The sequence below is a fragment of the Rattus norvegicus genome, chromosome 10, assembly GCF_036323735.1.
Source record: "Rattus norvegicus strain BN/NHsdMcwi chromosome 10, GRCr8, whole genome shotgun sequence".
Classification (NCBI taxonomy): Eukaryota; Metazoa; Chordata; class Mammalia; order Rodentia; family Muridae; genus Rattus; species Rattus norvegicus.
In genome coordinates, this window is record NC_086028.1 from 51,008,183 (window position 1) to 51,034,474 (window position 26,292).

At 43.5% G+C, this 26,292-nt stretch overlaps 1 protein-coding gene across 14 annotated transcripts in view; it reads right to left on the reverse strand.

The window, feature by feature from the left end:
• Positions 1–26,292, reverse strand: part of Dnah9 (dynein, axonemal, heavy chain 9) — a 367,182-nt gene that overhangs the window by 11,387 nt on the left and 329,503 nt on the right. For 7 of the 14 annotated variants that reach the window (NM_001427097.1, XM_039087294.2, XM_039087292.2 and 4 more), the window contains 7 exons: positions 24,926–25,119; positions 21,740–21,888; positions 12,168–12,295; positions 7,869–8,096; positions 4,120–4,311; positions 3,022–3,213; positions 1,205–1,375 (listed from right to left, as the gene is read on the reverse strand). In NM_001427097.1, coding sequence (NP_001414026.1) covers positions 1,205–1,375; positions 3,022–3,213; positions 4,120–4,311; positions 7,869–8,096; positions 12,168–12,295; positions 21,740–21,888; positions 24,926–25,119 — 1,254 coding nt within the window. Of the gene's footprint in view, positions 1–1,204; positions 1,376–3,021; positions 3,214–4,106; positions 4,312–4,344; positions 7,002–7,830; positions 8,097–12,167; positions 12,296–21,739; positions 21,889–24,925; positions 25,120–26,292 lie in introns of those variants that run through there. The other 7 variants (XM_039087293.2, XM_017597645.3, XR_005490291.2 and 4 more) reach the window with 7 other exon arrangements.

The following is a 26,292-nucleotide window of genomic DNA, read 5'->3' on the forward strand; positions in this document are numbered from 1 at the left end:
ATACTGTAAAGTTGCCAATGTTTGCACATTTTCTTCAATGTACAGAACAGTTTCTCTTCTTAGTCATCATCCAGCCAGCCACATTCACTCAACCATTATTATTTATGCATTCGTCACCTATCCAACCACTACCATTGCCTATCAGTTTCTCTCCCTCTGTCTACCACACACACACACACACACACACACACACACACACACACACACTAATCTTTTCTTCTCCTCAGTACTGGGGATTGAATCCAGGCCTATCCCTATAAATCTTTTATTATTGATTTACTTATTGATACAGGGTCCTACTTTGTACCTGAATTTGCGATGTATGCTAGGTTGGCTTTGAACTTACTGAGATCTGCCTGCTTCTGCCTCCCCAGTTCTGGGATTAAAGGTGTGTGCTATTGCGACTGGCTTCCCTATAAATGTGGAGTAAAGCCTTCTGTTGCTACATATGAAATTGCTTTCTTCATTTAAAGTGTATTATTTCACCCTTTCAATGTACCCAATTTATTCTTCTACTTGTAATTGTTTTATTCACCATTTCCTCAGCATAAAAATTCTGCAATAAATAAATGTAAAAACATCATAAAATCTGTGTACTCTGGTGCTTTCGCTGGGTGGTTTCTACGAAATAGAATCATGAGTGGAAAATAGGAACACTTTGAACTTTGGCAGCTCTTGTCAAATTGTTCTACCAACTCGACCTTTACCAACAGAGATAACTAGGCCTTCTGTTTTAGGTCTCACAACTGTGGCCCATCACATTTGAAAACCCTTAGCGTTGTGGAAAATGACATTTTGCTTGCCTTAGATGTCACTGAGATAGTATCGCTTTTCTTATTGGTTAGTAACTGAGTGGAGAGGGGTTTTACAGCCAACTCTGCAGCATCATTATTTACTTTGCCAAAGAATCTGGAAGTTGCTATCAAAGCTCCCAAGCCCTTCCTGCTTAGCCCTGACCTTCCCTTATTTCTGCACAAAAACCAAAAATCTGACTTTGAACTGGCAGAACACAAAGGCAAGGACTTCCTCTGATTTAATCGGAGGCTCAGGGATGGGCTGAAGTAGGGAGAGAGGGATTGTTGGGGCAGGCGAGCATCTAAGCTGGTTTGTGTATATTAGTCACACTACCACTACGGATGATATTAGCAGAAAGGCATCTACTTGCAAGCCTTGGGTTCCCTAAACTATTGCAAGCCACACTCACCTTTTCTTCCCTTGTGCTGCCAGCTCCATCTCCGGCCTGGCTGTCCCGAGGTTGCATCTCCAGCACGGTTCGGAAGAGCTTTTCCGATGTCTGGGTCAGGAAGCCGATCTCTGCGTTTGGGTGGAGGCCGTAGAGGTAGGGAGACTCAGGGGGCAGCTCAGCATCAATATACTGAAACCAAAGGCAAGATCGGCCAGAGTAACCAACTTGTCTCACACCCTGGGCCAGATCCTCTGTGGGACATAGAACCACACACCATCCTGCTGGTGGATCGCCGTCTACTTCACACACCAGGCACGGTTTCCACTCAGCACCATTTTCTCCTCACACGGGACCAGTTCCCCACAACTCCCGTACAAAATGAGCATGAGACAGGGCTGGAGGAAGCAGACAGTTTACTTGCAAACTGAAGGGCTTACACTCCAAAAACAAACAAACAAACAAAGCAAAACAAAAAAATTCTGAAATTGGAGTTGAAGCATTTTAAAACACGTGCTGCCTAAATGCATCTCTCGTTAATTCTGGTAGCCATGGTTAGTCAGCCTAAGAGTCTTACCCAGCTTATGGAGGCCACTTTCCTCACTGATTGCTATTCATACCCATTCACAGTTTGTTTTATAACCCCAAGAAGCTATCTTCCAAGTTAAGCTCCCGTAGGGGCCTTTGAGGCTTCTTGGTGTTGTGACTAGTTTAAATGCTGCTCATTCTTCCAAGCTGAGTTTTTAGCTTTACACTTCCTCCAGCCCATCCCTGGGCCCTTGGCAGGTGCCCGAGAACCACCTCTGATTTGGCAGACTTCAGGGAAGCACCAGGAAGGGCTTCCGTCTCAGCCAGTTGGATATGTGGAAGTCAGATTACTGTGAGACCCAAGACCCAACCAAGCCTCCTCACAGATGCTGCCCTGGCAGGGGGGTCTGCAGGCACCAGGGGATGCTCTGGACTGGGAGCCTGGGCAAAGCCTCTCAAGGTGTGAAACTTGCTCATTTCTCATGAGTCTCCCCCTTTTGAATTTCTTCTCACAGGTATGACTCTTCTGGATCAAATGACGTCTATGGTTACGACTCTTTAAGTTTTATGAATTAAAAGCTTAAGTTTCTATGACAACTGTTTCCTCTCAAATTTGCTATAAATGTTGGTAAGTTTTAGTTCTTTTGAGAATGCTGAAAAATCTAAAAATCTTTTTTCCTCCCCCACAAAAAACAGTCTCTCAGTAGATTTCTCATGGCAGGTTAAAAAGAGAACGGGATGCTTTAAAAATAACTGCGCTAATAGCACAGGAAAACCGGAAATGCTAGTTAGAAATCTTAAGGAGAATGACTTTCCCTGATGTGGGTTCATGCCTCTGTCAATAGCTGTCAACAGGAAATAGGAGGAGTAAGTGACCTGGCTACAAGATCACTTTCAATGATGATAATGATAAAGTTTATGCAGACGTCTCTAAATTGCTACCTGAGAATTTCCCCCATTAAGATTGTTTTTTGTCAACATCTTGAATCAAAACAAGTAGATAACTGCCCCAGATGTTATTTGTAGGGAAGATTGACAAGTAGAACTATGAAATCAAACATCAAGGTTACAAAGATCTCCAAGCTCAATTTCATCTTTAATTTGAGGCTGGAAATCCTGAGTCTCTTGGGTTGAGCACTGTAATCTTGGGGCAGAGAGTGAGGTTGAAATATACTCAGACTTAGCTCTCTGAGGGCCTCTTCCCTGGCTCCCAGAGTGCGCATGTGCATGCTGAGTTGTGCACATCAGTCAGGAGGAATTCTTGGTGCCTCCATGACTGTCACATTGCTGCAAACACAGCAGTTTCTTACCTGATGATAGCCACTGTAGTCCATGTTGCCTGGGAGTGGGAACCCTGGGGCCAGGGACAGCTCTCCTTCCAGCATTTCTGGCCTAATGAATTCCTCTAAATAGGTTCTGCAGAGTCTCCTGTCCCAGTCATCTGTGATATGGCCACCGTACATGATCTCACCAAACAGGTAACGCAAGTCATCATAGGGTACCTGAGTCAGAAGTGAGAGAGCGTAAGAAAGAATGATTTCCCCACAGGCTTTGCTGCTGGATGCCATCTTGAGATTAAAAGGGATGCCCTTTTAAACTGTGTGTCCCCGCTGGCAGTAGTAATGTTTGGGTTATATCAGGTTTTCTTTCCTGAACCCTTCACATAAGCAGTGAATGTCAGTGGAGGATGTGACCCCTTTTCAATTTTTTGCCATTAATAACAGGATCAGTTGTCCCCTCTGAAAGTTCAGAGTAAATACATTACAGGATAGAAAACTGCTGGAGTAAGAGTTAGGGAGGGAAGCCATGTGAGACAAGCCAACCAACAGAGGGAGGGGGTGAAGCTGTGGGGCTGGGCTCCCTTGGACTCAGGGCCATGGGCAGGACTTCTTGTGGCATCTGACCCTATGGTGCCCTTGCTGAGGCTTCTGAGGAAAGAGCTTTGATGGTACAAACAGTCCTTTGCGGTTTCTCTGAAATGGGTCTGACAAAGAGGAGGCTGGCTACGGTATGAATATGGTCTTTTCTCCACCTGAGGCGGAACCATATCTGTAGGAGGAGCTGCGTGTACCAATGAAAGCTCCACTCCTTTGTCTAATCAAGTTGGGTTGGGAACTTATATTGGGCGAGTATAGGGTCTCTTCCTGTCAACCCACAAATCCCTGCTGTGGTGTAAGCACATACAATCAGTCTGATGGATCTCTGCATGAATTCTCATGGGGCTGACAATTTGGATTCCTTTACTTCCTGGCTCTGACATCACAGTAGAACTTAGCCTGGGGCTGGTCCTTGGCTTGGAACTTCCTTATCTCCTCTGCGTGGGGTCTTAGACCTTCCTCACACCACAGAACCCTTGTGTGTGGGAAGCCCATGCTGTAATGAACTGTAGCCATACCCCTGTGTTTCACCTTTGTGTTAGCCTCCAGGAAATTGTACAGCACATTCACAGAGATGGTGAGGTCCCCAGTGTTAAAGGGGTAGGAACGATTCCATCCCTGCGGCCCAAACTTGCGTCTTTCGGCAACCACGGCATGAAAGTAACACAAAGCAAAGAGGATGGTCTTGAACTCTGTCTCCCGGGAGCACATCTCCAGAGTGTCCTGGAAGAGAAGCATCATTAACAGTACTGACATAGTTCCCCTTACCTGGGTAGGCAAGGGTGTGGTGAAGATCGGGATTCACACCGGGTAAGGTTATGGTCAGTCATGTCTATGGTGTAATGCACAGTGAAGGGACTAGTTATCGTTCTGAGGTGAGGCAAGGTGAGGGTCCCAGCTGGAGGCAGACGTGCAGAAAGATGGGGTTCAGTTCAGCATTTGAGTTAAAGTTTATATTCAGGCAACAGTATGTTTTGTCTATAACCTTGTGCACACAGGTGAACTATTTAGGTACCTGGGCATAGCTAATGAGAGCAGCAGAGGGTCTGTGGTTATGAATGTCTCATTTATTCTATCAATGTCACTGTGTCCCATGTACGTGGGGACCCTTACAAACTGTCCTTTCCTGCCCCTCACGGAATACGAATGTGTTTTTCTGTCTATGTGACAAGGAACCCTTGGCTTCTGAACTGCAAAGCTTCTGAAAGGAGAGAGAGGATGGGATCCAGACTCACAGCAATGGGAGATGCTGTACCATCCATGCGCTTCCCTGCTCCCCGCATTCTGGGAAGGAATATCCAACATGAGGCTGAGCAAACAGTATGGAGGGGGTCTGACTGCAGAGCATGTGGAGGGCAGGTAAGGGGCTCAGGACAAAGGGAGGAATGAACTGGTACAAGGAAAGAAGGAAGCAGGTGCTGGTCCAGAGGAAGTCAGCGAGGTCCTGCTTGGTGGACCTTCAGGAGGGTGTTGGTGACAGACAATAAGGGTAAGCCTACATTTTAAAGGGATGGGGGAGCACTCTCTGGATCCCCTGAAGTAAAAAAAAAAAAAGAAACAAAAATACAAAGTTTCTCTGAATGAGATTCTTTTTCATTTTGGAGCAAGATGTGGCAGCTAGAGTCCAAGAAGGTGCTTGGAAGTCTCCCCACTGCATATGTTCAGTCTTGATGCTTGTTCTAGAAACCACCTTAGGCTGTGTTCGCACAGGGCAGGGACCACAGAGGAAAGCAGACTGTGGGAGCTTCTGGTACTGCTGACATTCCCACAGGGACACTCCTCCTGAACACACGACACCTCTTTGGTTGCTGCTCTCACTGGGGCAGAAGTGGTATGGAGGGATAAGCTGTGGCCTTGTGAGACTTCCACAACTGCTCTGTGGATAGGACAACTCTCCATCAACTACAGGATGCCTCGTTACTCCTTACACATTTGGAAAAGAAAGATTCTGTGGGAAATTGCCTTTTAGCACGAATACCTTTAATGCCAAGATGGGCCGACAGTGAAACATTCCCATCAAAGTCAAAATAAAACCACCACCTCCAAATAAAGTAACTATTGGGGAAGCAGGGAGCCAAGAAATGTATCCCTCACAGGGTTAAAATGGGTTTCTCGGGGAGCAGGATGAATTTACACAGCCCTCTGCTGGAAGCAATGGACAACCTCATAAATCTGCCCTCAGAATGAGTCTCTCTCTGTGGCTATAAACAGTGAGTGAGCCCTTCGAGCCAGGGATGGCATAAGCAGGAAGAGATACTGTCACTTCAGCTTTATTTTACTTGTGCACCATCTAAGACTGGTCGTCAGGAGTGCAGGGAGAGAAGCCCAGGGACAATGGCCTTCACTGGCTGTAAAGGGGAAGCCTGGTGTGGTTACAGCTGATCATACAAGGGGGAACGGCAGGTGAGGATCCACCACCTCCAACTGTCCGAGACCCTCAAGGCAGGACAGCTGAGAATGGTTCACGGGTGGGGCCTGCGGTCTAGAGCCAGCTAAGTACATTCTATGCTTTCTGCCTCTCCCAGTCCCTACCACCATTTCATTCCTTCTCTCCCAACCCCCATCCCTGCCCTTCCTAGCACTGGGGATTGAAGTCAGAACCTTTCTCAAGAGAGGCAAGTACCCTACCACTGGGTACTTTCATATCTTGCAACTTCTATGTTAAAGAAAAACAGACAAAACGTGATGCTGTTGTCCACCCAACATTACTGCAAGACTTCTTTATTGGGGTGTGGACTTGAGCAGGTAGGTTCCCTATAAGAAGAATATTAAAGATAGGCATTTAGAGGTTTGTCTCTGTACTTGACCAGGAATTTAATTAAGTTTAATTACCTGGGAGAAGGTAAAGAGAGAGAGAGACCCTGGCTAGGGGAATACCCTATCTTCTGTCCTGTTTGTGGTGGGCAGGGAATTTTAAGCTAAAATAATTCAACATCTGCTGTAGTGTCCCTTGCTGTCAGATGGTATTAGGTATTGGGAACTAGGCAGGAGAGGGCGTGAAAAAGCAGAATAGGCAAGTTTTGCTTCTCAGACCTTTGTGGAAATTTCTCCCTCAGATCGTGTGACTTCGTGTAACATGTGTATGTAAAATCTTTTGAGACTTTGCTATTGCTTTTACCATATTGTAAATTAAACCAGGCCCAAAGGGCTAGGACCACTAGTGGTTAGTATAGGCTGGCTGGGGACTTGCTGTGTGCCATGGCCTACTTAAAGGACCTGGATTTGACATGCATGTTAGCATGACTGGAGAACAGAGACTTACGGTTGACAGCAGAGAGGAAGACCCTTCTGACAGCTCCTAGAAGCTTCTCCATAAGTACGAATAAAGCTCACTGGGGTTTCAAGATGGGCCGTAGGTCCTACCTTCCTGTATTTCCCTTTCCCATGGAGAAAAGCTGAGAAATGATAGCTTCCTGAGAACATACATATCGAATATGAGAGAAAACCTGCATTACTTTATTCTCTAGTCTTTTCTTATCCTCTCTTTTCTTGTTCTCCCCCATTTCTTTCCCTTTCACCACTGTCCTCACTTTCTGTCAGTCTTTCTCCTACTTTTGTCATAAATATGTATATATGACATATATCATTATTAATTTATTATGGTTATTATTATTAGTCCTCCTGAACTAGGGTTTAAATAAATCCTCCACAGCTTGAGTCTTAGATTAAAAGTAATGGGAATTGTGGAAATGTCCCTGAGCCTTGATATTCTGATTCTCTCCAGAACATAGTACTCTCAGTATGAGCCTTATTTTCTAGAGCAGGGCCCCAGGATTTGCATTTTCATCAAGTCCATAGGCATTGCTTACCATCCAAAGGTCATACTTTGTTACTGGAACATTTGCATGCAGCCCAAACCCAGCTTCCTACTACCCAACATCTAGACCGTTTGATTCTTTTGGTGCAGCCAGTGAGAGTAGCTGAATGAGCATAGCCTCCTCCTACTTGAAGAGAGGACGCTTAGCCAATAAGTGCGTGTTTTCAGAGCACTTAGAAGTGTAACAACTTTCCCGTTTTCATTTTGAAATATTAGCTAACAGACTTGCATGAAATCTCCCCTTCTTGCTAAAGAAAGGCCCTACTACCCTCATCTCCTTGAGATACAGCTAGAAGTTGGGAGCTGGGCAATACTGAGCGGGCACTGGGTAGCAGTCAATGCCAGAGGGTGCCCATTGGCCCATATCAGTCAATGCCCAGGCTCACGTTTCTCCCACTGGATTTGAATTGACCCTTTGTGGGGTACGGTGCTCCTCACTCACCCTTTCCCTACCAGGCAGTACCTGAGTGAAATTGTCCAGGGCTTTGTGTAAGTTGGCATGCATGCCTGTGGGGGGCTCGTTGGTGATCTTAATGGAGTTTTCCAGAATGCCCTGGGGAATGATGTGGCCCTCAGGGGAGGGTGCAGGCTCGGCGCTGATGAAGACCCTGAAGTCTGGGTGACTTTCCTCGCTGAGCTCCTCCAGTTTCTTCTCCAGGGTACTGAGCCATTTGGCCACCAGGTGGATGTTCTGTCGGGAAGGAAAGACCCCCCCCCCCAGTAGACACATGCTTATATCTATTAGCAGTAAACAGTTATCAGGTGGGCAGCTAGAGGGGACACCAAGCTTTTCATTATCATTTTTAGATAATTTAAAAATTATATATATCATCTACACCATTTCCCATTCCCTTCCCTCCTCTCAATCCCTCCCATACTCCCTCTCAAATTCACGGCCTTTCCCTGTGATTATTGTTCTTATGTACACATAAACATATACAAATGCATAAATATATAAAGACAGCCCACTGAGTCTGTTTAGTGTTCTCTGTGTGTAAATGATTTCAAGGCTGACCACTTGCTACTGGAGACTTGTCCGTGGAGAAGACTGTTTCTCTCTCAGCAGTGCTCAGTTACCTATAGGTTTTTGTTTTGTTTTGTTTTGTTTTTGTTTGGATTTAATTTTCAGTAATTTTTTTAAAAATTGCAATAAAATAGATACAGTGTAGTACTTAACCACCTTCGCCTGTACAGTTATTGTTTTTGGTGGTGCTAGGGATTGGACATAGGTCTCACGCATGCCAAGAAAGCACTTTATTACTGAGCTGTGCCCTCGACCTATAACACACATATTAAAGTATTCAGTAGAGTTGTTTATTCCTGGACTGCCAGGTCATTCATAGCCTTGAGTAGCATAGAGTTACCCAGTAATGGTGACCCACCCCCCACAGCAACATACAATTCAACTCTGTCCTTTGATAATCATAAATCTAGCATTTGTGGTCTCAGACTTGACTGCGTATGAATCCCCTGGAGGATGGCTTCAAGCACAGATTACTGGATCCTCCTTGCAGCTTCCGCTTCAGTGGTGAGTAGAGACTGGCTATTTGTATTTCTAAGAACCTCCTAGATGGTACCTTACTGTGGGTCCAGGAACTATACTTTTGAGTCTAAAATGCAATCACATTTTAAGTCTAATTCTCTAACTGCCTGGGTAATCTGAACCCCTCAGAACTAGAAGGTATGAATACAGCTGCGGTACTTGGGAGCAGAATCTCAGGCCCCATTCAGACTTACTGAGTTAGCACATTTTAATGGGACCTGCTAGTACAGTGCATATGTATTCATGTTTGAAAGGTAAAGATTCAAACTCTCTCTACACAGCTTTCTGCTCACCAAACCATTCTTCTAATTGCCACTAAAATTATCTCCCTAAGACACAGGGAGACACTGCTGTCAATGGCCCACAAAGGTCCCTACTCTCGTCATGGGCTTCTCTGTCTAGCTTTTGAGCCTGTCTTTTGATCCTAAATCTGATTCCTGTCTATTTTTCTTTACCAAGACTTAGTTCTTCACAGTCATTTGGAAACAGCACCTTTCTTTTCCTAAGTAGATCCTGTGGTTTCGTGGCAATATATTTCATTATGATGAATAGATAAAGGCTCCTCAGTCAATATTTGAGCAAGTAGACTTGCAGAGCTTTAAATACACAAATCAACACTGAGCAGAGTACAAGGACCACAGTAATCTGGCCTCTGCTGCTTTTGGTTCTATAGAAAAGAAGTTAACAATTCATGCTTGCCATACTTCATGGCTGCTGCAAAGACCTGTGGGCAATGAATTTGAAAGGGCTCTTTATACTAGAAACTGCTATGTGCGGATTATAGCAGATGGTGACATGAAACATTGTGAAGGAGATCATTTAGAATCACATGACTGAATCAGAGTTCAGTGGGCTTTCTGGAGAGCCCAGGTTCCTGTTGGGTGGTAATACAAGCAAGCTAGCAGTGAGCAATTCCATAGGCACCACAGAGCTCAAGTCCCTTAGAGCAGGACAGAGCAGGGTAGGGCTGAGAGGAAAACCTGTTTTCTGTGGAAGGAACACTGCGGGTATTCAAGGATCCATGGGGCTTCCAGAACTGGGGAAACTCAACCCACAGCGATTAGCCAGGAAGAGTTGAGATCTCCTGAGCCTTGCCTGGGTCCTCAGGTCCTAGGAAACGAGTACTCTTGACAAATTACTGACTGTTTTTGGTTGCAACCTTAAATAGCCTTCCCTGGGATGACATGAGATGGAATAGTTGTTAGATCCAGTGGAGGAGAAGTGACTGGAACAAGAGCTCAGTGTCTCAAGCTCTTAGAAGCACTCGATCATTGAGGCCGAACTCTTCTTGAAAGGGTTGATACTGTTCCGTGTATACATTTTGAAAGGAGAATAATTTCACTGTGGTTTTTCCCTTTTCCAGGAACTATTTTGGGGTGGGTCATTGAGACAGGCTCTCACTTTATAGCCCATGTTTGCCTGAAACCTGATAGGTAGCCCACGTTGGCCTCAAACTCAAGATCTTCCTGCCTACTGGGGTTGCATGTGAGTGCCATTATGCTCAGCAACACCAGGTAAATATTAAAACCAGAATGTCTAGGAGTCTCAGGAAGATATAACTTTTGAGAGGCCCTTCTCTTCCACCCTGACTCTGCAGTTCAGACAAGTGATTTGTAGTCAATACCCACAATGCTTCACTTGAGAGGAAAAACAGAGCTCTCAGGTAACTAGGTCTTATCCAGAGAAACTGTTTCCCTTGGGGATGCTCTGTCACCAAGGATTAAAGAGGGGGTTTTGAACTCAGAGCTTGGAATCCACATCAACATGTGATGTGGGCATACTGTGTACCCAGTAGGTACAAAGGAAGGAAACTCAGTTCCTTGTCTGAGGAACCTTGTTGGAGGCAGAACCACAGTTTCAGAAATGGACTCTGATCACCATACCAGGAGGCTCAGTTCCTTTATTCTCTAGTGGCCAGGAGCAGGTCTCCTGGTAGACGAATCTACAGACTTGGTGACTTTACCTCCCAGCGCATGGACAAGCAGGGGTTCCAGCTGTTGTTGCTGTTTCTCCTGGGATTCCTACTACTCCCGAAAAAGTAGTTTCAGGGAATGGCAGATCTTTCCACTGCCGGGCTCCCCATAAATAAAAGTATAATTAAGGAGAAGTCAGTAGCAAGATGTGGAGGAGTGAGTAATCATGGGATTGATGAAGTTCTTGGTAATGAAGTCAGGATGGGTGAATGACTGGCTTTTGCAGATAGTCTTTCTTTAGTTTCCTCATTAATTCTGTCACCCGACATGTAAAAATACATGTGCTATACATATGCACCGTCCCCGTTACTCTCTGGCTACTCTCCCACACCCAATAGGCTTTCAAAAATGACTTTATTTGTGTGTGTGTGTGTGTGTGTGTGTGTGTGTGTGTGTTGGAGAAAGAATATGCTTTCATATTCATAAAGGTACTGAAAATGGAGCTGTGGTCCACTGAATGAACAGCAAGCTCTCTTAACCACTTAATCATCTCTCTACCCCCTACCCCAGAGCTTTTGTTGAACAGTTGAAGGCTGTGATCGTGATGGTAAAGGTAAATCAGAAACATCATTTTCTCTAAGGAAATTTGGCGAGAACATGTCCTGACAAACCAGTCCCGATGGGACTGACTGCGGAGTGCTTTAAGAGAAAAGAATAATGAGCCCGCTGCTCTGACTCAGCTACAGTCTCTAAATAAGCTGCACGGGGGACAGGCTTTGATAGAAGAGTGAATGGCAGATCCCCCTCTACCCCCGCCTACTCTTGTTCCATGGAATCACGGCAGTAGGGTCCCTCGTTTCCAGACGACACAAGCTCCCAGTGGAGAGGCTAAGTTTTAGTCTTATGGGTACGTGACTCAGAACGTACAACACAGCAGGAACGTAAATGGGAGTAGAGCACCATGGCATTCATGGGAGAGCTCAGCCGTTGAAAGTGTCCAGCTGCTATGGACCTTGATCAAATGCTAATTTCTTGAGTGCGTAATCGGAGCGAAATCTATTTCCTTTTTTGCGTGGAACTTAGAACTGTTTGGAGACAATGGTCAAGTGGGTGTGGGGAAGAGTTATTGGAGGAGGTTTTGGGAAGAAGATGTGAGACTGAGGAGGGTTAGAGCAGAGTAGGAAGTCAAGGCACGGAGGAACAGGTAGGTAATAGTCAGAGGGCTTAGGAAGCCCAGAGTCTATGAGGTGCAGCCTGAATGGGCAGGAAGGCATGACTGATCCAGATCTGGGCAGAGGGACGGTACCTGCAGAATCACCCAGTGACCTTTCTTAGCAGCCAGGTCCAGTGCAGCCTCAGCAACTACTTCTTGACCTTGCCCTAGAGACACGTTGTGGAAGTTCCGATTGTTGAATGTATATCCGAGTTTCTTTCCTAAGATAAGCATGGGATTTAGTATCATTTCCTGAGTCTAATCATCTCTTCCTAACAACTGCCCTGTTTGTCATCCCTCAAATCTAGGTATACTTGGAACCATACTCAAGAATCATATTTCCCCCCATCAGAGGAGACTAAATCTTTCAGATGTGCAATCCCAGAGAAAAGGAAACATTTATCCACATCCAAATCCTCCATCCCTGCTTCTTTATCTAACCCTTAAGAATGGTGCGGGATTGTTGGTGCTCTCTTACAAGGTCCCTACTTGATGTCTGAGCATTGACCCACTGCCTACAGAGTGCTGATATAAAAAGGTAAAGGATAGTCATGTGGGCATGGTCTCTTTGTCTTCTGAGTATATCCAGTCTTCTTCGGGACAACCCAGGAAGGTGTGAGCAGTGTTTAGTCAGTCCTGACTCCTCCTCTATCAGTCTCCTCCTTTACTATTCATAACCTATGGGAATCTTTGTGCCATTCTTTCATATAAGAAGTGGAGAGAAGGAAGACACAGAACAAAACAGGGTTTGTAAATGTTATATTGTGCTATTAGTGTAAGAAACAAGATAAAACAATAAGAACAACAACAAAATATCATAGATACACCACAGAGGCAAGGCCAATGCCATGGAGCTGCTTTTCAAGCCCAAAGAAAACAGAACCTAAAAAAAATGACCTTAATATAGGGGACCAATTCTCTTTATGCATTAGCTGTTAGCAAAACCCAATAAAGTTTGGGAAAGGTGTATGTCATTCTTTAGATAAAAGGATCATAAAACTGTGTAATATCGTGAAGGAATCATTGAACAATTTTTTCTGGGAAGGCAAAATAGATGAGAGAGAAGGTACATTTTAAAAAGAGAAAAGTAATATGAGTCTGTATAAAAAATTTACTTTCAGAAGAACTAAAATTACAGATATAACTTGATAACTCATGTGAGAAAGTTTTGAAAAGAAAACAGTTAATATTGGATATTTCCTTTAAATACTAAAATGTCTGTGTACCCTTCTTCAACCTTATACAAGTAGGATGATGACTTTTTATATTGAGGAATAGTTATTATAGATTAGACTGAGATGAACCCAAGAAATGCCTTTATTAAACTCGATAAATCCTAGCTGGCAAGCATTTGATGTCAGCTTTAGAGCTGGGGAGATAAGCAACTAACTACAGAGCAAACACCAGGGTAACAGGTGTGGGGATTATTAGATGGCTTCCATGATGTTTTGCTCACAAAGGAGCCTATTTATTTCCTTTATTTGCAGGAGAAGGATATAGGGAAAGAGGCGCTTAATAAAGATTAGTTGGAAAACTACAGACTGGAGGGGTCGTGGTGAAGCAAAGCCTGGCCCTGCAGAGTCAGCTTGGATCAATCTGCGTTAATCCAGGCTGACAAGAAAGATGGATCTTGTAAATGGTAGGAAAGGGGACAATTGATGGGGCTCTGTTTACTCAGTACTCAGTTGATTCTGACTCTGTGAGACACGAGCCTTGCGGTGTGTGTGAGGTGAACTTACGGAGTCCTTTCATTTGCAGCGGTGAGGCTCATAGATACTGTGGAGGGCCTTAGCAAGTTCCCCAAGGTATCAAAGTGCTTTTGGGGTTCACGTTCACACTACTTTGTGGTATGGCTTTCATGCTCTTGCCTTACTGTGTGTGACCCGCTTTCCTATTTCTGACTTATGCGCCTCTCTAGATGGCTGTGCCACCTCAAATACTCATTGAGCTTCTCCTAGGGTGTGTCATCCCCTCCTGTCTCTGTGAGGATCCCACAAGGCCAGCAGTCCACTCTTACATGCCATGTGCTGATGGCATTCTGAGACAGGGGAATGAATGCATTTCTACAATTCTCTTGCTTTTTGGCTATTGCTTTTTGTGTTCTGTGCTTCCTCCCAGCTCCCTGGTGAGACTGACTTTTGTGAGGGGCTTGACCTGGTCCCTGTTTCATTGTTATCATCAATGCCATTATGGACGAGTTGGCTGACATTTGCCTACATGCCTCCTTGTTTCCTTCAACCTTAGAGAACTTACCTTACCACCATTGCTGCTGCCCCTCCCAAGGGCTGCACCCAGGACTTTCCCATCACTGAGAACTGTTGCATGGTTCAGCTATTATTCCATACCCCTGGGTCCTGCCCTGAGACAGGTTTTCTCTGTGTAGCCCTAGGTGGCTGTCCTGGAACTTACTCTGTTGCCCAGGCTGACCTCAACTCACAGAAATCTTCCTGCCTCTGCTGGGATTAAAGGCATGGGGTCACTATGCCTATGTTGTCTTAAGACTATCACAGCTGACGCCCAGGTTCACTCTGACTCTTTCCACTCTACTTCAATCAAATGTCCAGGTCACTGGGTCCACCATTTTTTTTCTAATCCTCACCTTTACCATTTTGACTTAGTTTAATATAGACTCAATGATGCTGAATTTGAATTGTGATCTTATGAAATCTTCATCTCCACTGCTTCCTTCTATGTCTTCCTTAGACCTAGACCTAAGACCTTTAGACACCTTAATGTTGTGTGAACCCAAACACTAGTAAAAGAGAAAATCAAATAATGCCTTCAGTGAATTGTTGGTAACACAAGCTCATGGCCCTCAGCCTCAAAGCTATTGGGAAAGCTTTCTGTGTATTCTGATGTTAACTGTGTCAGCCCTTTCTCTGGTTTTAAGCCTCCTTCCTGTTGTTAACCAAATGCTCCACTTTCTTCTATACCCCTGTGGAGAAAACCCCTTCAGTTGGTTGCCATTATATCTCCCCTTAGTACATTCTCCCCTCCTTCTGCCTATAAGTCTGTTCTTTACACACTGTCTTTTTGTATCTCCAGCTTTTCTCTCTTCACCCTCCTGCTCTCTGGTACATGGACTCATCAAGAGTTTTCTTGCCATCACAAAAAGCATGTTCCATCAGTCCTCACACTGCTTCCTAGAGACCAGTCTAGCCCACACTTCACTGCCTCCAACAGAAAGAACGGGGATAGGAACATGGGACAAGAGACCTAAGCGACATATTGATAATCTGGCTGCAAAGGGTGAATCCTTCATCTTTGAACTTACCTTGTGGCAGTTTATCTTAATTTATGTGAACTTGCCATTCTGAACACACATAGACACAGAAGAAGCCAAAGGTGAGATAAACAGCTACTTTCTGATCATGGAATAGAAGGAGCTGACCTCATTTTCTCAAAGCCAAGTACTCGGACAAAGGAGAAAGGGGACCAAGCAAGATCATGCCTCAGACGTGTGGGAGAGAGACCAGAGATGAGGCCTGTGTGAGGTTGAAGATGAAGCTGGCTTTGAAGGACGTGACAGGAGTTAAAGTGAGGAGTGCACCGCCTTGGAGAACAGAAGCTGCGTCTTCAGCACTGTTGTGCTGTACACTCTGCTTTGCTTTTAACTTTTCAAAGTCTTTTCACATCAGAGATTTCATTTTATCTCTGGGGCTGCGAAGGCATGTCGGGAGATAGAAAACAGGGGAAAAGAGAAAAAATAAATGTGCAAACAAAGTGGCAAGGAAAGAAAGAAGGACCAGCAAAATCAAAGTGCTGTTAAGGGATTAATCCCAGTACTCAAGGAAAGATGTACACAGTGGGGGTGGGAGAGTTCATGCTCAAACAGAGACCAGGCAGTGTGAATCTAGTTCTCTCCTCCTCCTAGTCCTGCTCCCACCCTGCTATTCCCTTATTCCTCCATTCTCCTCCCCTCCCCTCCTCCTCCTTCTTCTCCCCTCCCTCCTCATTTCTCCTCTTCTCTTTCTCTCCTGCCCCACAGTGTTCAGGATGAGATATTCTGGAGAAATCTGAGCAGAGCAAAGTACCAGAGAAGTATCGTAGCCAAGTATCGGAGGTAAGTTAAGGATTGTGTCTGCTAAGCAGACCCATCTCTTCGTTAGGATGAAGGCAAATGCGTTTCAGCTGAGGAGTGGATGAAAACAAGAAAACAAATCTTTTGTCTCACTTTTGAGGTTTTAAAAAAAACTGCTCAGATAACAGCTACCACTGCAAAACAAAGGAGAAATGCAGTGAACAAGTTAAGCTCAGCTGCCTGAGGCTGAGAGGGGATCCTAATATTCTAAGAGTCTAAACAGAGGGATATGAACTACCTGCTACCCATACTGCAAATCGAAGCACGGAGACAGTACTTAATGTGCAAGGACTAAGGGTGATAGGGGAAACCGCTTGCGTCAGCTTTGGGGATTCCAAATGAGAACTGGGGCTCATCAGGCAAACGGGTTAGAGTCAAGAAATGGGAAATATATATTCTCCCAGAACCTACGTCTAAATGGACAAATTAGAAAATAAATCAAACCACCAAGAAGTCAGGAAGGGAGGGAAGAAGAGAGCGGGCACAGGTGCAGAAGTGGTCTCCTGCCGATGAACAGCAATATGCTTCTAGAGGCATGCATTCAAATGAAGCCAAGGGCAAGGCTGAGGCAGGTCCGAGACAATGTAGATCGGGGCGGGGCCAGTGTGCCTGAGATGACAGGAAGCTTCAAATAACATGGTGGAATAATTGGAGGTCAACTGGCTAAGAGCAAGATTGCTCATGAATGGAGAATATGAAAACTTTCAAAGGGAGAATGGTGAGTGAAAATGAGGAAACGGAATGTATTCATTGGAGAGCAACAAAGCCCCAGGTGGACAGAAGTAACAAAGGCTCCATAAATTATGAACTTGGATGGAAGGAACAGTGGCTCCCTAAACAGGAGAAAGTGGATAGAAGGAACACAGACTCTGTGAATGTGTGAACGTGGATACAAGGAACTCATAAACACGTGAAAGACAGGAATACCATAGTTATGATGAATGCCTTATGATATTCATTCATTGATTTATTCATTCATTGATTTATTTAGCAAATATTTACTGAGTTCATTCTCCGTGCTAGCCACATTGTGAGACTCGGATAAGATAAGGACCAAGATGGCATGGTTTCTGACCTCAAGGATCTTAGCAACAGGCAGGCATGCAGATGTAAAATTCAGCAACAAAAGAGTGATTAAATTAGGATTCTATTAAATGCTATGCCATCAATGTGTTGCGTGCCACAAGGATCCATAATGGGGAACCAAGTGATGAGGTCAGGCTGATCTTTGTAGGATGAGTAAGAACTGGGCTGTTGAGAATATTTCAGATGAAAGGAGCCATTTGCTGAAATGTCCAAAATATGGCCGGGAATCTAAAAGAGTGAGTCTGGGGCAGGTAAGATCCAAGGCTGGGCAGAGAGGCCAGGCCCTGTAGGCTGCATCAATCATGTGAAGGATGTTTGACTTAACCTTTAATATGATGAGAGACCACAAGAAAGCTTCAGGGAGCAAAGTGACATTACAGGATTTGAGATTTAGCAAGGGAACTCTGGTCACAAAGTTCCAAAGTAGCAAAGGATTTCAGGAGGAGGAGGAGGGCGGATAGGGGTCAGGAAGTAATCTTGATAATCCTAGTGAGAGATTGTGGCTATTCAGCAGAATCCAAACAAAAATCGAGACAATTTGATAGGTAATTTGATAGGGCAGGGGAAAGGCTGTTTAAAATGACTCCTTTTTGGTAACTAATGGTGGCATTTACCAAAAGCAATAGAGTAAAGCTAAAGGAAGGTTTCCTTCCTTGAACAGACATGATGAGAGCTGAGCAGGTGAGCAGAAAGGACCCCAGGGAAACACAGCTCATGAAATAGCGGAACGCAAAGCAGGTGAGCTCAGTGTTCCTGGGGGATAGAAATGGGTCACCGACAAAGAAACATGACCTATGCTCACACAACAAGCAAAACTGGCCTCAAGAGCACAACAGAGCCATATAGCAGAATCCTAAGTAGAATCATTTTGTACCCAGAAAACTCATCAACGGGTTTGGAGTCAGACAAGAATCCAGAAATTTTCTTTCTTAGGATTCTTTTCTGATTATGTGAACTAGCGAAATGAAGATTAAAGACAGGAAATAAGTGGCATCTTTCTCTATATATGCATATATGTATATGTGTATATATACATATCTATGTATACATATCTATTCCTATCTATATCTATGTAGCTTCTTATTTATTCTATATATTGAAAGGCATTCTCTTTTTTAATTCTAGAAGGCATTGTTACTAGAGTTAGTGCCATCCTATTACAGTATCCATGATCCTATACAATTTATATAAATATGTATATTCATATGATTAAAGTAGAAGAAAATAAGCCCAGGAATATCAGCTTACTATAAAGGGAAAATACCATTCATTCATATTGTAATGGGATGCTAATGATTCTAGTAAGAATGCCTTTCTAGACTAAAAAGAAAACACCTTTCAATACACAGAACGAGTAAGAAGCTAGTGACAAGTACAAATACTATTTATTTATTTTCTCAAGGGAATTTGAGAATTCTCCAGAAAAAAACTGGACACTCTTCAAGAAAATCTTCATTTACATATGAAACTAAGTAGAACTTTGCATGATTTAAGCTCTTAGTGAAACGCTTCTTCTGAGGATAGCTAGAAATCATGACATTGAGACAGAAAGTAGAGAAAGTGGGTGTGCTGGCTTGTTTCTGTTAACTTGACACAAGCTAGAGTTACTCTGTGTGGGTCTGCCCGTCCCATGGGAGGTGATGTCATCCCTGGGCAGGTGGTCCTAAATAGTTTAGGAAAGCCGTGTGGAGCAGCGTGGCATGAAGAACAAGCCAGTAAACAGCAATTCCACAGCTCCTGCCTCCATGATCTTGCTCTTACTGCCGTTGATGATCAACTGCGATACGGAGGAACAAGCCAAACAGACCTTTCCCCCCAAACTTGTTTTTGGTGATGGTGTTCCAACATAGGAATAGAAACCCTTAGTATGTAGATCAGGGAGAGGGCTAAGTGGGTAAAGACTCCACCCACTCCATGAGTTGTCCTCTGACTTCTACACACACCAGTGGTCCATGTGTCTACTCCCCAACATCATGCTCACGTGCTTTGTCTCAGAGGGGGGATTTTTCTATTGACTAGGTTAGGGATATTTATGATTTTCAAGCTTAAATGTGAATATATTAGATCAGGCATGTATAGAATTAATGATATTAACAGAGGAAAATGATCATGTACTTGACCTTGGTTATGTAAAAATAAAATCAGTTTACAGCTGAAACATAGAAGCTGTAGTTTATATAGAGGGGAAGTCGAAAAGAATTATCTAAAATTTGTAAAGTATTGGTTTGGGGCTGGGGAGATGGTTTAGGTGATTAAGTGTTTGCCATGTAAGCGTGAGGACCCGAGTTCTATTCCTAGAATTCACATAATGGAGACAAGTGTGTTGGCACACACTTGTAATCCTACTGCTGGGAAGGCAGAGGATCTCTGTGACTCACTAGCCAGCTACCCTAGTCTCTAGTCAGTGAGCTTCAGGCCATCAACAAGCTGTATTAGTTTCTTTTCTATTGCTTGATAAGACACCCTGACCCAGACAATCTATAAAAGAATGAGTTCAATTGAGTGACAATTCCAGAGGCTCAGAGTCTGTGGTACTGGAGTGAAGGCAGGACAGCAGCTGAGAGCTCATATCTTGGTTCATAATAGAGGGTAAAGAACACACTAGGAATGGCAGAGAACACACTGGGAATGGCACAAATGTTTTGAACCTTCAATACCCACCCCCAGTGACACACTTCCTCCAACTAGGCCATATCTCCTAATCCTTCTCAAATAGTCCTACCAACTGCGGACCAAGTATTCAAACACATGAGTACGTAGGGGCTATTTTCATCCAACACAAAGACCTTGCCTTAAAAATCAAGACGAATGACTCCTGAGAAATGACACCTGAGGCTGACCTCTGACTTGCACACATATGCATTTGCATGGACACATACCTGCATGCACACACATGCACCCATGCCCGAGTGTACACATACACACTCACATCTAAGTTTTACACTAGTTAAGAATGTTTAGTTAGAAGAATTAAACATTTTAATTCATATATCATATATATGACTATGATGAAGAGAACAAAGGCCTAGAAAGAAACCAAGTACTGAAACATACTCAGTGAGAAATAGAAACATGGAGTAGGCATAAAATGGCAAGGAGATTCAACGTTTAATTTTAGACCTTCCTGTTTAGAAAAGACCAAGTTCAATGGCTGCTTTATCCTAAGATTAGGAAGAAAATAAAGGTACCGAAATTTGCCACCTTTATTTAACATCACACTAAAAGTCTCATCAGGACAATGAGGGAGGAAAAAAGAAACAAAGAACATTAAGATTATAAAAGATATTATCTCTACTTGTGGAGGGGATAGTCTTATATCTAGAAAATTGTGTGTGTACATGCATGTGTGTGTATGTGCATGTGTGTGTATGTGCATGTGTGTGTATGTACATGTGTGTATGTGCATATGTGTATGTATGTGGACATATGTGTATCTGCATACAGAACCCAGTATCTAGAAAGCCTTAGTCATCTCAGTCATAACAACACTAGAACCAACAGATAAGTTTAGCAACTTTTAATAGAAGGTTCATATATAAAATTTCACTACCAGTAAAACTAAAGTTAGCAAAATAATTTTATATACAATGGAATCAAGACAAATGCAAAGTATGTGCACTACAAACTATGCAACACTGACAAAATAAACTAAAATTAAAAAATTAAATGGAACGGTGATCTATGTTCATGTGTTAAAGCACTTCATACTGGTAAGGTGGCCACATGTCCTTGGTTGGCCTACAGGAGTACCACAGCCGTTCCCACTGAAATCTGAATGCACTTTTCTTTAGTTTCTGTAGAACTTGACCACCTAGTTTTAAAGTTCTGTGGAAACATGAGAGACTCCAAGAAGCTGAAAGAGTCTTAAAGAAAGTTGTTGGAGGACTCATTTCCTCACTTAAAATTTTACCATAAGGCTCCAAAGTCAATATTGCTGTCAGCATACATAAACACATAGATCCACAGAATACCATTAATAGTCCTCAAACAAGCTCTTATACTTATGGTCAATTTAATGTAAAAAAATAAAATGTTTCTTGTTATTTCTATTTATGTATATATATCTGTGTGGGCATATCCCGAGTGTGGTGCCTGTAAGCCATCTGTTGTGGATGCTGTTTTTTTTCTTCCCTGGATGATCTTAACTTTGTCAAGAATTCCAAGACAATCCAACCTTTCCAACAGCTGGTCCTGAGACAGTGTAGCTACTCAACAGAGGTCAAAATTGGATGCCTTATTCATATTATATACAAATATCAATTCAACATGAATCACGGGACTAAATAGAATGGCTAAAGAGAAACTCAATCTTCTCTTTGGTACATGATTCGCTGGCTTTGCTTTATCAGTCATCCTGGTTTCTGTCTGGCCTGCAAAGATAGTTTTGCACAACGAACCTTGAATGCAGATAAGAAAAAAAAAAAAACAAAACAATAGACCAAAGAGTGAAAGGGCACAGGACTACTGCAACCTCATCTTCAAACCAAGCTCTTCTCACCTTGATTTTCCACATCCTTCAGTGGGTCCACCCCTGGAGACAGGATGAAAAACATGGGAGTGGCTGGTCCTGACTCTTCAAATGAGCTTACAAAATCCAGTGGTCTTCCCATCACGTATTTGCTTCCTAACTTCTCCTCAACAAAATCTCTGCAGGAGGAGAGAAGCATATGTATTAGTCTCTCCCAGCCCAAATCATAACATTTGCAAAATGGAAGCTTCTAGAAATGAAAAAGCATGTTCAAGCTCAATGGGGTGACAGTTAAAGAGTTAGGAGTAGCTCCAGATTTGCACCTTGCCACAATTAATGTTTGTACTGCTAGTTGCAAGCCATGCATTTTAGATCCGGGCTCTTGACCACTCTCTACCCAGACTATTGCTACCTGCCTCTGTAGACCTGGTGCTCTATCACCTCATACTTCTGGAGAATAAGGACCAACTTCTTTGAATGGTTATAGGCAGCCAAATCTAACCCATGCCATATCCCTCTGATATGCCACAATGCCTAGTATTTAAAGTCCCACATAGCTCTCTTCTATTCTTAACTGAGTTCTCCTCCACTCCTGCCTTTAGTGGTCTTTTCCAACTTGTCCCATTTTGTGTCAAACAAACACTTCCTGCTTTCTAGATGTCTGACTCCAGACTCTCACTGACCCTTCCACTAACCCCAATACATAGCTCCTCCTGTGTAATTCTCAGCTGGGCTTAGTCTCCTGTACCAGACTGACATCAGCGTTGGGCAGTGGCCACATCTTACTCGTTGTCTAATGGTGTCTTCAAGTCAGCACCTTCCCACTTGTGTGGTTTTCCTGAGGCTCACTCCCTGACTGAGTCAGCACTAATAGTGCACACCAGTGCCATTCCTCATCCTATTTGGTCACTTTAAACACTCACGCAACACTTGTGCTCTTGGCTCAGGCAACTTCCTCAAGCCTGGGTGACATCAACATCTGTGTGGACAGACCTCACACTAATTGATTTACATTGAATTATAGAGGTCTCCAGCCACACTACAAGAGCGCATCAGATCCCATTACAGGCGGTCATGGCTGCCATGTGGTTGTTGGGAATTGAACTTAGGACAATCAGTGCTCTTAATCACTGAGGCATCTCTCTAGCCCCTACACCAATTGATTTTCATTCCTTACCCCTTTCTTGACTCAAATCATGGCCATCCCTCAATCCATGTCATTACTTGGGCTTTTGCTTTTATATGTCTGAAAACGAATCCCATTTTTAGACCAAAATCTTCAAATCCTTGCAACTATTGTTACCATACCTTTATCTCAAACAAGGCTTTATCTAAATGAGTATCAGGAAAAGTGCAGGAATTTCAGTTTCTGGGTCTCCTGATGATTTCCCATCAGCCCATTCTTCTCACTTTCCTATCTGGTGTAGATTTTGTGTCTTATAATTCCTTTACTTAAAAAGTAATGTTTTGAGGTGTAACAAACACCCCATATGACTCACTTATGTAAGTGTATAACTCACTGATTAAAAAAAAATAAATCTACCAAGTTGTGCAATCTCCTTGACAGCCCAGTGGTAGAATATTTTCAGGACACCAGTGAGGTCTTTCACATTCCAGGGTTTCACAAGTGACTGTTAAGCTAGTCTCTGCTTCTGTAGACTCCCTGGCCTTTGACTTCTAATTATATCCTCACCTGCTTTTCCCAACTCTGTTTTCACCACTTTGAAAGTACCGGAACTTTAGTCTAGGAACCAGGTACCTCTTACTCTATATCTGAGGAAAAAAATCATCCAATGGTGATGGCTGGTGCCATTATAAGTATAGCCTTCGGATTTTATGAATTTTCTTGCCCATACTTCTCTCCTGTTTTTCTTGCCTTCCCTTCATCCTTCTGTCATCTACTTTCTCCTCCTCTCCTGTCCTTCTTCTCTTTTCAGATAGGGTCTCATGTATCCCTGGCTGGCCTCAAACTTGCTATGAGGCAGAGGATAGCCTTGAATTTCTGATGATCCTCCTGCCTCAATCTCCTGAGTGCCCAGTTTATAGGGTGCTGGGGATAGAACCGTGGGCTACATGCATACTAGGCAAGCACTGTGCCAACTGGGCTGTATCTCTATTCCCCCATTTCTCTCATGTTTTACAGATCCCTGTTCTTTCTTTTTGCATATGTAGAATAAGTGTGCATGTATGCATGTGGACATACATGTAGGCAAACATATATGTATAAGTATGCATGCATGTGTTTCTGGAGGGCCAAAATTGATACTAAACATCTTTTTCAATTGCTTCCCACCTTAAATATCAACACAGGGTCTCCCACTGGTGTCCAGACCTTGGTGATTCTGACTAGCTGACTTTGGCTTGCCCTAGGGCAGAGCTCTCAACCTTCCCAATGCTACTCTTTAATACAGTTCCTCATGCTGTATTGACTCCAACCAAAAAAATTATTTTCACTGCTACTTTATAACTGTTATTAATCATAATGTAAATATCTGAAATGCAGGATATTTGATACATGACCACTATTGAGAGGGTAATTTGACCCCCACCCCCTACAAAGGGGTGAGGACTGACATGTTGAGAACTGCTGCTCTAGGAATTCCCTCTCTGCCCATTCACTGGGGTTACAGGAAGGCTGTCAGACTCACTCAGCTTTGATGTGGGTTCTGAAGATCTAGGTCTGGTCCTCTCACTTGCATGGTAAACTTTACCATCTTTTAAACTACAGGATCCCTTTCAAACCTTCTCCAGTTTCTTTCAGAGATATTCACTCTGCCATCTCCTCTCACACAAACTCAACAGATGATTATCCAACTTGGCAGAGAAGTTAGAAGTCAAAATAGAAGTTCAAATAGCTTTACTAATTCTGTCTTTCAACTATCAACCTAGAATTATAACCAGCTCACTTTCTTTGTTTCTGTGATGTCAGATGTGGGAATTCTATATGCCTTCTGGAGTCCTTCATTTTTCTTCATATTATAGATGACTGGCATCATTTTCAATGTTGGTATTGATGAGTATTTCCTCCCACAATTTCTATTAAGACATCAATACAACAGATGCCACATCCAAGGTAACTGACCTCAGGGGATTTAGTCTTAATACAAAGGTGCCCATTACTATATGAACATGGCCTTGAAGAACAGTTCTGCCAGACTACTCTTCCTAAGATTTCCTGTATATATGTTTTCCTAGAGCCTGTACCCTGATCCCTACCTCATGGCATAGGTCATCCGGTCAGGTCTCATGGCTCTCATCATGCAGAGGCGCTGAAGGCCTGTCTTGTTCTTCCAATCCTGGGGAAACTTCTCCTTCTCGGGACACTCTGACTCCACAAACTTCTTCCAGCTCTTGGCAGAGCCTTCAATGTCTCGATCCAGATTGCAGAATTCCTCCATGGATGAGAGTGCCTAGAGAATGCCAGAGAATGTTGTTCTAAAGTGTAGTTTCTCTAGAAAGTTGTTGTTTGCACTGCATTGGCGGTAGAGGGCCAAAGGGCAAGTGGCATTTTATACACAAAGCAGTCTCATTTACAGTCTGCTCTAGAGTCTTGGATTTTCCTCTAGAAAGAGTCAAGAAAGTGGCAGAATATACTCAAGAGCATCCCTAATACACTGTTCACCAGTACCACACAGAAGCTGTAAATAAAATGTTTGTGATTGGGTTGCAGCCAGCAGCACACTGCTACATATGAAAGGGAGTTAAAGTAGGTGCTGTAGTTTTCTGGTTGCAGAGCCCCAACACCCAAGTCAGAGGTACTTTTTTACATTCAGTGTACCACCACACTCTGCCTATCTCTCTCGCATGCCCCTAGGATGCGTTTCCATGGACCGCCTAGTCTGTGAGGATCAGAATGTGGGAACCACACTTCTTCACTCTCCAAGGTATCTTGCTCCATCCCATCCCAGTTGACCGTTCCTTGTTCATCCTTGGGTATGTTTCTCACTCTACCGAGTCAGCTAAAGTTCTATTCTCTTTGCCACTAACTTAGACTCTTTCCTTTTCTTGTGCTGGTCATGCTTATTATTTGTTAAGGCTCCACTAAGTCCAGTTTGAAATCAGCAAACACAGCACATCCTCTGTAATCTAGAGTGTAATGTTCCTGCATCTTTCTGCAGAGCACTTATAGCCATTCATGGAGCTTAAGTTTCCAATAAACAGTCAATTTCTAGATGTTTGATTTCTGATAGCTTGTGTCTTATCTCTTCTTTCTCCTCCTATTTGGGAAAGATAGAATGTAAGCCAGGGCACTCTTTCCCCTGAAGCTGGAGGGAACCTGTATCATGTAGCCTCTGCTTATGCACAGGGGCCCTTTCCTTGGCCCAGTCATAGTTCCCATGAATGGGACTCCCAGGGCAGTCTTCATTCCTCGATTTTGAGCCAGTTTTTCACTACTTGGAAGCTACCCCTTTCTATCCAGAAAACCTCATTCTCAGAGTACTATAAATTACTTTGACCATATTTAACCCTTTTCCTCCACATCTACCAGATCCATTTCCACCTTTCTACCCAGCCAATTTTGTTTTAGTGCCTTCTCTTCCTCTACCCCAAATTGAGGTCATATTTTCCATATACTCTTGGGT